The following is a 13171-nucleotide window of genomic DNA, read 5'->3' as shown; positions in this document are numbered from 1 at the left end:
CCAGAACTTCTCAGAACCCAAGTATAACTCTTGTGTAATTACTTCTGATATTGGTAAGCTGTCATTTACCAATCTACAGAATTTGAGATTTCCTGGCAAAATTACATTTGCCAACAGAGGTGTTTGACCCCAGGCATTGATCTTTATATGAGCTCTGATTTGGAGATTTGTGCAGTTACTTTATTGTATTTGCCAGAATGTTGTCAAAATCTTGTAAACTTTGTTTGGTAGATTTCTAACAATATTTTTTAAAATTTCATTTTGATAAGGCTGGATTGTCTTGGCCATTTTGTAGAATTTTACCTCCAGATGTTGAAGAGTTATGTGAATTTCAACTAAATGTATGGCATAGAATAAAATCAAAGTGTATTGGGATTTCAGTGTTTAAATCGTATATTAGTAAGTTAATTTAATAAGTTGGAACTTCAAAGATAAGTATATGGACAAATCTGACATTGACCCAGCCAAGAAACATGGATAGTATAAACTAATGAAGAAATAATAGAATAAAGAAGTTTATTCTTTTGAAACACTGATAAAATTGCTGTACAGTTATGGCATTACAAAATATGTTTGCATGAGCATGGATTGACTAACTCTTTGAGAAAAAAAAAACCTATTATACTACCGGTACATGTATTGTTTCTTGTTACTTCTATAGTCATTAGATGATGAGGTTAGAGTGGTTAGTATGTCCCATTGTGATGACAATAGGCCTATGGACCTGTACCATGTAGCAGAATATGTATATATAGTCATGTAGGACTGGTTTCTGAAAGAGATTATAAGAGAAAACATGGATCAAGAGTTAAAAAAATTCTTTATCTTTGCAGATCCAGAGAACACTTTCTTGAGTTTTTCCAACCCCAACTACCGATTTGAAGACCAGCTTAAGATGAAATCCAGTAAACTGCACAAAGAAGCATACCACAATGACTCGAACATCTACAATGAAGTTGATCCATCTTCCATGTCTCTGTTAGACAATAAATCTGTGTCGGATAAATACTCCAACGAAAGTGAGAAACAGCAACTGCTTGGTGATTTGTCTGTGGACAGTTCATCCTCTTCAGAGGAGGAAGAAACTGAAAGTGAAAACAAGGAGCTAAAGCAGAATATGTTGAAAAATGAGAAAAATCTGATGAAGAAGGAGGAGAAGAATTCACAGGAAGGAGGCAAGGAGAACGGAAAGAAATCAACTGGATTCCTGGAGTATTACTCCATGCTGGAGAGCAAAGCCAAGGAGAAGTCGCAATCCGTCTCATCCGACCTGGATCTGGAATTGGAATGGAGTGGAATTACGTCTCCAGTCAACCAAACCAAAGTCAAGTTAGCATCAAACCAATACATTGTTATTCAATTTGAATATTTATCAATAAATGATCCATTCACTTGTAAAAGATCGTTTTCCCACCTTTTTTAAACTCCAATGACTAACAAAACTGTCTTTAAGGTTGCTCATTACACCCAGACTTATACTTTTTAAGACACTATGTCACAAGATGTTGATTTAAATATTTTGTTAAACTGTTTATATCATTCGATTTGGTTGTATATCATCGAAGCTCAGTGGCTAAAGTATTGGGCTTCTGAACCGCAGATCATGAGTTCAAATCCACCTGGAGTTTTTGTTCATTTTTATTGAATTAAATTTTTGGAAAATGTAATTTTTCATCCAAAATTGCACATTGTTTGCCTATTTGACTTAAATACTTCTTGTCCATTATATCTATCATAATCAAGTAAATTTTTGCCAATTTGAGAAAATCGTTCAAGATGTAGTGAGCCACCGTAAAATGTTCCTTCAAAGTAAGATATGAGCAGATGTCACAATAGTAAAACTGTTACTAATGTAAGAAATCAAAGAGTCTATTATATCTGGAATAAGTATGCTGGTTGTTCGGATAAAAATATTTCTTTAACAATGAGGGTTCAAAATTTTATTAATTTTCAGTCAAATCTGTGTAACTTGTCTTGTACATCTATAAGTGGAAGTTTTGAAGTGTTTGTCCTCTAAGAGGCATAGGATCAAAAATTCATTATTTTAAAAAATGCATTATGAATCCATGATTTATGGTTTCCAGACAAGTTTTTACATGCGAAAGTGGGATTGATTTTATTCTAAATAAGATATTAGCAGAGTAAATGTATTTTCATAGGTTTGACATAAATTCACCTGACAGTGGAATCCATTCGGATGCGAGATCAGATGATGGGTCACATGTCCATGGACCAGTCAATGAGGACATCTACTCTGTCGTCAACAAGTCCTCGGAACCGGAGGGCTCGGAGGAAACGACGCCAACAGGGGTAATTCAAGACTTGACAATCAAACATTAATATATACAAATATTGGCTTCTTCTCCCATATAAAGTGGGTGTATTTAGTATCAAATACAGTGCACTTGGTTTAATTTGCCTTAATCATGTAAGTCTAGTTTTATATGTGAAACATTCTATTGAAAAAGCTCAGTTGTACATTTGTCCAATAGAGTGAATGGAGATGAAATAAAATGTGGGAGTGTATATGTAGATTTAACCCTTATCCTAGTTTCATATCGGGCATCATAAAAGATTTGGTAATGTTGATCTTGGTCAATAGCTTTTACGCAAGCTCTCATGTGTCTGGCGTATCATTGGTCAGGCCATCACTTCCTTGCTCCCGGTAAGATACATTGATGCCAGACAGCGATGTCATCATGGCACCACGGATGCAGAATGCGATTTATGACGAAAGTAATTTTCTGCATAAACTTATTCAGTATACATCTCTTTATACTCTCCACTGAATGCCGTTATGTTAAATTGATGTATTGCTAGTCATGGGATCCAGCCATAACTGACCTTGTAACAAGATTGTGACAAGATAGTGGGTGCAGCAAGACTCCTTTGATTTAAACCCATTTCTCTGATCAGACTTGTAGATCTTGTTAACCGAAAAAAGAAGTGTGCATAAAATAATGCTGCTCCTTCGTGTCATGCAAGCTAGGAGACCCTGTGTCTTGAGATGCTCTTGATCTTGAGTTTTTGAGGATTATTCATTAGCACAAAACGAAGATACCGCAGCCAGATACTTCAGTAAAACTGTGATTGTGAAAACTAAAGATGCATTGCCTACAGTTTACTGCGATATAGAGTAATTAGAACTCTCTCCAGTGTCTCCTTTCTTATTGATCGGAGGAACTCGTTTGGTTGTTCTGATTCCACGGTGATTAACTGTTGCTTTTGATGAAGGATTTCACCAATCCGATTGTCACAACCGTATTTCTGAGATTTCCACTCGTGTCCTACCGTAATCTTTATTCTTTATTTCTCGCCTTTACATAAATATCTCTCTTGACAAGAGCTGCACTTTTAGAACTGAAATAGAGAAACCACACCAAAGAAACCTGTCAAGGGGCTTGCTTATGCATTATGTTTATGGTCCGGTCATACAGTGTGAGTACTATCTGACCTATTTTGTAAGGTACTATTTGACCTATTTTTGTAGGATCCACCAAAAGAAGTGGTGCTGCCCCCTGGCTGGGAGAAGTGTGAAGACGAGGAGGGGGCATACTACTGGCACATCAAGAGCGGTACCATCCAGAGGGAGCCACCCTCCCCCACCACCCCTGATGTCAAACAAACCACACTCAGATCACTCTCCGTCAAGAGTACTTCAGTATGTACATGTACTACTCTTGATTTTGAATCTGTAAAAGATGTTCAGCCTGATCTAGCCAGAACAATTTTTTGCATAGCTAACTGATATTAGCAAATTACAGTGCTTACGTCATTTTAACAAACCATTTGAGGAGAAAGTCCTAAAAGGTTCATTCTTTGATAAAATACATACAGTCATGAATAATTCCTCCCTTAATTACCGCCAAATCAAAGCCTTTCATTTCTTTGTAAGATCTAAGTAAACTTTTAAACTGTAGTACAAGTATGAAAGAACAGCCGATTAATCAATAAATATTGTTAAGATTGTTCATTTGTTCATCAGATAATATAACAGAAATTGGTATTCAATCATTAATGTAAACACAGTACCAGTAGTTTGATATGTGTGCAATTCTGTAATGTATGTTATCAACTAGAATGTGTTTCTTTTGGATTTCTAAAAATAGTATACTATACCTATAGAGTATCTTCAATTATGTACCTATTGTTGACAGAGTTCGGGGTCCACCACTAACGGATCTGTTCCTTCCAGTCCCTCTAGTGTGTCCTCAAACACGGAGGAGCCACTGAAGGCGTTTGAGGGGCATGCTCTACAATATGCCGCTAATTCACTACAAAACATGTAAGTCGGCCACTCCTACAGTATGGTGCTTATTTGTTAAAAAAACCTTGTAAATCAACTTTATATAGATTAATAAGAATATTTGTAATACTTGTTAATTTGTAAAAAAAAAAATAATATAAATTATGTTGAGATTTTCAATGAAACAAAATATTTACAGAATATGAGTCATAAAAAATTTGGGGAGAGTTATCTCTCTTGCCACAGAATTGTAGTATATGAGGAGTTATAGATTTTTTTGAGAGTCTGTCTTTTTTTAAGAAAATTGGCTACAGTTTCCCATTCTAGATTTTTAATTGCTATAGGTCTGCAAAGTTAGATGCACAATCAGAACCACAAAAGACAGAACCCCACGAGAAGCCTGTGCGGTTTGCGGTCCAGTCGCTGGGCTGGGTCAAGATAGCAGAGGAAGACCTGACCCCAGAGAGGAGCAGTCGAGCGGTCAACAAGTGTATCGTGGACCTGTCGTTTGGCAGGAACGACATCAATGATGTTGTCGGCAGATGGGGAGATGTAAGTGTGACAAATGTATCCTCCAGGGGGAAAGACACATAATAGCTGTATTGTTACAATCTGAACACTATAGAATTAAATTTCATCAATTTGTAATAAACATTATTTTTGGCTAGTTTTTTTTTCTAGATAGATAAAAGGACTTCTAGTGAATCAGGATACTGAATAAAAGCTCTTGTTTATTATCAAGTTGATTCTGTAACGTGTTCTGAGTTTGTTGCGTGTTCTGAGTTTGTTGCCTGTTGTGAGTTGAGTGTGTTCTCTGCAGGGTAAGGATCTGTACATGGACCTGGACAGTGACAGTCTGAGACTGGTGGACACCCAGGACTTCACCACCCTCAACTCCCAGCCCATACAGTCCATCAGGGTGTGGGGGGTGGGCAGGGACAATGGCAGGTCAGTGTCCACAATTTAATGTAATCAGTGAAATATTAATACTTGTTGAATTGTTAAAGTAATCAACTGATGATAACTCTAATTAATAAAGTAAAATTGATAAACTCTTGAGAATTAAGATGTTTTTTCAATGTAATGTATCAATTTTCTTCCTTTTCTGCTTACACAGAGAGAGGTAAAGTGTGATATTGTGTGTAAATGCGATGTGTTTTGAAATTCGCAATTTCTAGTTTCTATTGGTAGATGGTGAAAATTACACTTTCTATAAAGTATTTTTTATCTACACTTTGTTGAATGTTTATAAAATAGATACATTTAATTACAGTGTAGTTGTTTTGATTTGTTATACACTTGTGTATGGTTGTTGGGTACAAAGAAAAACTATCTGCAAATATATGTGATACTTTTATTCTCTGTAATTTAAACCACCATATTTCATGAAGATTTATAAAGTATTTTTGATGAGCCATTCATTAATGCAGGGATTTTGCGTATGTGGCTCGCGACAAGACAACAAGAAAACACATGTGTCATGTGTTCCGCTGTGACACTCCGGCCCGCCACATCGCCAACACCCTGAGGGATATCTGTAAGAAGATCATGCTGGAGCGCCACATTGAACAGAATGCAGTGGTGCAGCGGTTAAGTCGCCCCACCGACCTCCCCAACCTGGAGAAATCCAATGGACAGGCCAACGGACAGAAGATGTCCTTCCAAAGTCTGTACAACAGTAAGTGACAGAGTCTTTTGTTCTTAGCATGAGAGTCAATCAGAATAGTTGGTGGAATATTAGTTTACCTAGCATGTATTGTCAATTTCAATGTTTTTGTGGTCCAGAGAGAAAAGGTTAAGTTGCAGCATAGTTAATTGCAAAAATTTAGTGGTCACAAATGAAAATTTAATTACAGCATTAACTGAGAGTTGATGTTAAAATTCTCTTAGAAAGAAAGGAAAATTGTTTCTTGTAATATCAAATAATTAACTTTCCTCATTCAGTAATTTTTACTGATAATTCAAATACATTTAGATGTAGTTTATGTCATTTACATTCGATAGAAAAATATACTCTTTGAATCTTTAACATGCCATATGTAATATCGTTATAGATCTAAAATGGTTTTTATACAAACTCTATCTCATCTTAAATTTGGAAAAACAATTAAATTACAGAAATATACCTTATACTCTCTTCATGTAAAAAGCACAGATTAAGGTTGTGTGTTGAGATCTGGCATATATCAAAAATTATCTGCTTGAATATTCCAGGTATTTCCTTCCCAACTCCAATGGAGGAACCGAAAAAAGTCATCCGCTGTCACTACCTGGGGAGGGAGAGGGTCTCTAAACCTACAGGTAAAAACTCCTCAGGTATTACAGACAGAGATAAAGAGCTTTATTATCTGTTTTATGTAGTATCATTGTATGCATATAATTCTTATTTTAAGATTGCCTACTATATTGTTCTTTTTCTAGGTACTGACATACTTAATAATGCAATAGAGTCGGTGTATAGCCGGATTCCTCCAGAGAAGTGGATGTTTGTGGATGTGGCTATCGCTCCCTCCACTCTCACCATCACAGAACGCGGGGTAAACATTGTAACTTCTCGTTTTCATAAAGTGTAACTCGAAGATTTTGTCTAGGAATTGCACCAATATATCTGTTTGTTTTGGGGTTTTTTTTCAGAAGCCAGAAAACAAGATAGATGACTGTCGCATTCGCTTTCTGTCATTCATGGGAATCGCCATGGAGAATTCCAAGTACGTTTCTGTAATACATGTAATCACCGTCAGTTAGTGATCGGAGAGAAAAGAGAGATAACTCTTATTTTATGTTGTTACAGATTGGGAGGATTCATCATGCATGGAGCGGAGGACCAGTTTTACGCCCACATATTCCACTGTGAACCCTCAGCAGGTCCACTCTGTAAAACAATAGAGGCGGCTTGTAAGGTAGGACCTTATGGTTATTAAACAAAACAAGTACATGTGTACAGGTAAATCAAGTAAGTCTCATATAATGTCTTGTCTAATAAGACAAGTATATTCATTGACATTGTATTTGAAGTTTTCCTTACCTATCAAGTTAGATAATGGACATAACTTTAAAATCTATTAAGTTGGTTTATTATAAATTCTCTATGTGTTTTCAGTTGCGATTTCAAAAATATCTGGATGCACATGGAATTCAGACTCCCACCCCCACACAGAAAAACAAGGTAGGTCTAGGGATGGAGCTACCTGTATAGTGAGCTGTTATCTGTTGTGTCAGGTGTAGAGGGTCATTCAAACACTTTAGACTTTATTTATTATCACTGCTTTTGGACAAGTAAAAATCCCTTTTAAGAATTACGGTGGAATAATTTTTTAATTGAGGGGATCAATTTTGTGGTTAGTCCTGGTTCAAGGGGACATAATTTTGTTGGGAGTGTAATTGGAAAATTTTAATAAATATCAAACGAGTGATTGTGTATAGGTTCGTGGGGCTGTTAATTCGTGGGCAAGGGTTACCCATGAAAACCACGAACATTGGTTCCCCATAAACAATGAGGATTTCGCAGTAACTCTTGATATTTCAAAAACATATTTTTCAATCTCACAGCAATTACAAAGTTATGCGGAGCATTAACAGATAATATTAGAAGATATCCAAGTTGTTGGAACACTTTCATGTTTACAACAAACTTGTTCAAAATATTTTTACAGCAAGACAAGCTCAAACACACCTATTATCAGAATTTTCAGCAGTATGTAAATGTGAATTAAAAATTTCCATCTCCTTGATTGGCCCTCTCTTCACCCTGTACATTTCTTTATGATAACATTTTTTTTTTCAATCACGAATGGGTGTTTTATTTAGTTGGTATGTTACATGTATCCTGAAAACATCAGCAGTATTGAAATTAATAAGATTTTACATACACAGTACATATTAATAGTTTTTCAAATACTAATATTTTATTAATTTTCATTAAATTTATGGAAATTCCTTATTTATGTTTTTTAGCTATACTTGTATTTGTTGTCAATATTTGTTTTATTCTGTAATATTTATTTAAGCTTATTTGATCATTGTTCTGTCCTCCTGTCCCAAGTTTTCTACTGATTGAAAGCAAGAATATAATATTTAAATGACTAAAAAAAAAAAGAACTAAAACTATTATGAAAGCATCAATTTTGTGAACTCTCTCTTGGTACCTATCTATACATATAGTTGTGTGATAAGCTTATAAATGTAGTCGTTCAATCAGTAGAAAACCAGCTTAAAGAAAAAACCACCATAGACTTTCTTTGTCTTACTATTTGTTTACTTTGTCTGATTTGCATGGTCTTTTGTTGTGGTCTGTAGTTGGAGACTATAGGGGAGACATTCAAGGCCGGGGTCAAGGCCAGTGCCGTGGGGGTTCAGTCGGGGGTCAAGGCCAGCCTACATGGAGTTCAGTCTGTGTTCAGTTTACTCAAAAATAAAGTGAAGTCTGACCAGACGTGACCATGTCTGATAGGTATACATATCATCATGGTTTATAATGAGCTTTATGAATTACATGTACATACTTTTGAACTTTATTATTTTATTTTGTGGATATTTTGGTTAGAGAGATTCAAGTTTTTGTTGTTTTTCTACTCCTTTGATTTGTTGTCGTAATATTTTAAATACTTGCAAGGTTTTGCTCCCAGTGTGTAAATAGGATAAGAAAAAAAAAGAAAAAAAGATAATGGCAAATTTTTGTTTAAGCAATTAACATTAAATTTTAAAAGCAACTCGTTATAATTGAAATGTATATGTCTTTGTGTTACAGAGTTTTGGTGCTTGCTTTCGACATAGTGTTCAGAGTTTTGTGGAGAATCTGAAGTCTCCAGTCAAATAAACATTGACGCCACTACCCTTAAGAAGCTCTCAACAGATGGCAAGAAGCCGCTGATGAACCTACTGACCATGACAGAGTCTGTTGTGTGGGATAGTGTTCATTAGCTGATGTAGGACAAGCATTATAATTTATATATTCTGTGTAAGGTGATATGCAAACAGTCTATGACATGCCTGTAAATATACATGTATATGTATGATTATTTTATATTGTTATTGATCAATAAGGAGTTAGAGTGAGAGTATTGTAGATATGGTAAGGTTTATCTATTACAGCATATAATGTTTAATACTAAGGTTGGAACCAATGGTAAAGACCTCAATCTATTCCAAATTAACTACAACCCGTTTTATGAAAAGGGGGTTGTAAGAGTTATAGAACTTTGAAAAATGTCCCCATATAAATACAAAAATATTGTGACAGTTTTAAGCTGAGCTTTTGATATGATAGAATTTTGCATTCCAATTGTGTAAAAAGAGAAAAAAGGGTTGTTATATACATTATATTAATAAGCATTAATTTCTTGTCTATATTTGTTATTTGATACATTTGTTCATGTAGATAATGGCATATTGTTTTGTTAATGGTTTAAATATTTTACTGGAAATCTTTTATAGCCTATATCTTTTGAATTGTTTTTCAATTCTTGCCTTTAGTTATCAAGCAGATACTGATGTTTTGTGTTTTGTCTTTGTTGCCATTTAAAATATCAAAACCACCATTTATATCAAGGGTATTTCTGTTTTTTTAACGGACATCATGTGCGGACCAGATTCTAGCTAGTTGTGATATTTGTACGGGCATTTGTACTTATTTTCATGCTGATTGTACATTTCTCTTTTCTTCCAGAGTTTTTTTTTTATTCTTGTTTATAATGGTTGTAGTTTTACCAGAAGTACATTATGAATCTGCTATGTTTTATTGAAACCTTCTGCCAGATTATATACTCATTATATATATTTGTTTATGCCTGTTGCTTGTTCCAATGATTTGCCATATGATCATTATGTTTCACTATTTTTTTTTTTTTTTTGCCGAAGAGGTACTTCTACACGTACATGTGCAATATCCGATAAATTCAGGTGTACAAACCATTTGCATACCGGTAGTTGTGACATTCTTGTGTTAATGAAATAATTGTGTATAGTTTTATGTAATATTATGTCTGTTAGGTAATCTTTGATCATTCTAGTACAGTGTTTATTGCTGACGAAATCCTCAATCCTCTTCAAAATAGATAATTTTTTAAAGAAATTTTTACTATGTATGAGTAGTATTGCATTTTAAAATTGCTGCGATTACAGAGTATAGCAGCAGATCTGTATTAACCTATAAAGATCTTGACGATATCTTTTTGAATGAATATCATCACAGCCTCTTGTTCGTTCTGATTTTCAGTTTTGTCTTCCAGTTTTTGTCTACAAATCTGCAGTGGTTCAGAAAATTTGTTTTTGATTTTTATTTGATATGAGTTTAAATCTTGTTTATAGTCCCTGGTTGATGAAATGACTACGGTAGCTTATAGTTGTGCACAAACTAATAATTTGACCAATATTTGGTTGCTTCTTTATATAGATAGTAAAGAAATGCTTTTCTTGATGAATAACTAACCATGTATACAATTTTAAGTTTGTAATAATTTTTTTTCTTGAAAATTACGTATTATTACAACTAAAAGTTTGTGATTAAATCCAGTAAAGAACTGTTCCCCAAGCAGTTAGGTTGTTACGGTTTGTTGCTGTGGTGACACTATCACATGACACTGGGTTGTGTCGTATTACTGGAAGGTGATAGTGTACGATGTCTGTGAAATCAAAATATGACTGTGTTACAATTGTTTTGGTTTCAGTATAGAATCTTTTATACCTTTGTTGTTTTCTGGATACCAAGGTTGTGTTTTCTTTGTGGCCAGTTTTGATTAGCCTAGGGGGGTCCTATAGCCCCACCAATCTACACTGCTTTAATTGTCGGATGGATGAGTGGATCGTTCATAATTAATGTGTCTCTTTTATTCAAGCTTGGGACAGAGTTCTGATGAAGAAATTCCTATCAAAAATTAAATACCAGTATATAGGAATTGTTTTGTCAAGAAATATTAGCAGGTATTGTCCGAGTTTTGATTGACAGCTGTGATTATGGAGACACTTTACACTCCATATTTTATTCAGATTTTCATTACCAGGCATAGGTTGAAGGTTGATGAGACCTATTGTTAAAAAGTTTAAAAATCAATTGAGTTTGTAATTGATATACACAGATTTCTTCATTAATTGACCCATTAAAACATTCTATTAAAGCAAGAGGTATTCAGAGATTGGTTGTACCACCTCACTCAAACCCGCTTACAAAAGAAATTGAGATTGCCTTTAAAATGATAGAGAAATGAAAAAAGAAATGGATCACATTTTAATGCATCAAAACTTTCTGAAAAAATGAGAAAGTTGACTGTATTTCATATTCATTTTATTAATCTACAATCATCTCACAAAGCTCACCATGCAAATCTCTGACCACATGCTACAAATTTTTATCTTTCTAGAAGTGTTATGTCATCAATTAGACAAGATTGGTACAGAGAATCTCTCAAAATGCATATTCTGTGATTGTTTGTACATTGTTATGTATATGTAAACATTCTAGAATTTTATATGACAGATCTAAACACACTGCAACATTTGCCATATGATGGCTTGTATAAGATATGTGAAATTCTAAGGGTTCATCATCTTGTATTGTCTTTGCTGATTTGTGTATGTATATGTTAGTTTTCATGTTGTCATTATAACTAACCAGCTTTAAAAAGCAGTGTGTTAATTAAAACATGTAATTTATTAGCGTGGGAGTGATTAAAAAAAACCATAAAGACAAGTTGTCCAGTTTAGATTACAAAATTTCGGGAAAGTATGCTATCATGCTTTTTTTAAGCTGATGTACAACCTTGTTTTAAGAAATTTAACAGATTGCATTTTATGAACTTTTGACACTTGGGTTTTTCATTAATGGCCATTAAACCATAATTATGCTTTAAACAAATAACACTTCTGAGCTGTTGATTTCAGTTGTTACTGTATTTTATGATATTGCAATAAAGGCAAAAATTTGCTGTCATAAAAGCTTGGTTTTGTGATTTTCATCAATATAAAAAGGTAGCTCACTACATCAATGCGTATACTTTTTAGGACACTACGTCAAAAGATGCAGTTTATAATAAATGTGTAGTGAAATTGTCTGTACATGTATTGAACAATTTGATTAATATCACCATTGTATAGTGGTTAAAGTATCGGACTTGTTAACCACAGATCCCGAGTTCAAATCCGCCTCAGGCATTTGTTCATATTTATCGAATTCATTTTCAGAAAGTCTTGGTTTTTCTCCCAGAAATTGTTTGTTTTTGCTTATTTGATATATTATGCATCATACTATCTTTCATAATCAAGTCAGTTTCTGCTGATTTGAGAAACATTTTAAGGTGCAGTAAGTGAGCCTCCTTAATCAATGTTAGTAAACTGAAATTTTCTTTCTCTGCTGCATTTTAATGTTAGAACCCAGTGAGCACATATATGGGTAAAATGTTAGAAAATCATAATCCATTAATGTACATTACATGCTGATTCAAAGGACAAGAGTGTTCTGTTGATACATGGATATTGCAACTGAAATTCAAACCGATCGCTAGAAAAATGAAATGACAATTGGGTGAAGAGGACACAAATTGATACATACTCCATTTCAATGATTACTGGTAACAGTGCATGCTGCTGTGTAATCCACATTTCAACTGGGGTTTAAAGTGTCATTTTAGAGCACCTGTGTTTAATCTTTCAGAATAGAAAAGATTTATAGTCAAAAATTTGAGCTTGGAGGACTAAGAGGAGACTGGTGGTCAACAATGATCATTGAAATCATCTCAAACTAACTCAAAATACCTATATAATTAAATGATACTGTGGTTTCATCAATATTCGTTGAATACCAATTTTCGTGGATTTTGTTGTTAAGTTTATCCATGAAAATAAATGTTCATTGAAGTGCAATTTCTACTAACATTTGTATAGATAGGATCATTGGCCACGAATTTACATATCCTAGAAACAGTGGTTTTCACT

At 34.2% G+C, this 13171-nt stretch overlaps 1 protein-coding gene across 6 annotated transcripts in view; it reads left to right on the top strand.

The window, feature by feature from the left end:
- LOC105329862 (protein Fe65 homolog) overlaps positions 1 to 11457 on the top strand; it is a 44126-nt gene extending 32669 nt beyond the window's left edge. For 4 of the 6 annotated variants that reach the window (XM_066076918.1, XM_066076920.1, XM_066076919.1 and 1 more), the window contains 14 exons: positions 834 to 1329; positions 2160 to 2310; positions 3491 to 3661; positions 4158 to 4285; positions 4591 to 4798; positions 5067 to 5194; positions 5677 to 5924; positions 6461 to 6562; positions 6668 to 6783; positions 6881 to 6954; positions 7038 to 7146; positions 7347 to 7412; positions 8543 to 8696; positions 8994 to 11457. In XM_066076918.1, coding sequence (XP_065932990.1) covers positions 834 to 1329; positions 2160 to 2310; positions 3491 to 3661; positions 4158 to 4285; positions 4591 to 4798; positions 5067 to 5194; positions 5677 to 5924; positions 6461 to 6562; positions 6668 to 6783; positions 6881 to 6954; positions 7038 to 7146; positions 7347 to 7412; positions 8543 to 8683 — 2138 coding nt within the window. In that variant the 3' untranslated portion in view covers positions 8684 to 8696; positions 8994 to 11457. The remainder of the gene's footprint in view (positions 1 to 833; positions 1330 to 2159; positions 2311 to 3490; positions 3662 to 4157; positions 4286 to 4590; positions 4799 to 5066; positions 5195 to 5676; positions 5925 to 6460; positions 6563 to 6667; positions 6784 to 6880; positions 6955 to 7037; positions 7147 to 7346; positions 7413 to 8542; positions 8697 to 8993) is intronic. The other 2 variants (XM_011431341.4, XM_066076917.1) reach the window with 2 other exon arrangements.
- The last annotated feature ends 1714 nt before the right edge of the window (positions 11458 to 13171 follow it).

This window comes from Magallana gigas, chromosome 2 (genome assembly GCF_963853765.1).
Source record: "Magallana gigas chromosome 2, xbMagGiga1.1, whole genome shotgun sequence".
NCBI lineage: Eukaryota > Metazoa > Mollusca > Bivalvia > Ostreida > Ostreidae > Magallana > Magallana gigas.
Note: the sequence above shows the minus strand (reverse complement) of the source record. Positions and strands in the feature narration are given on the sequence as shown.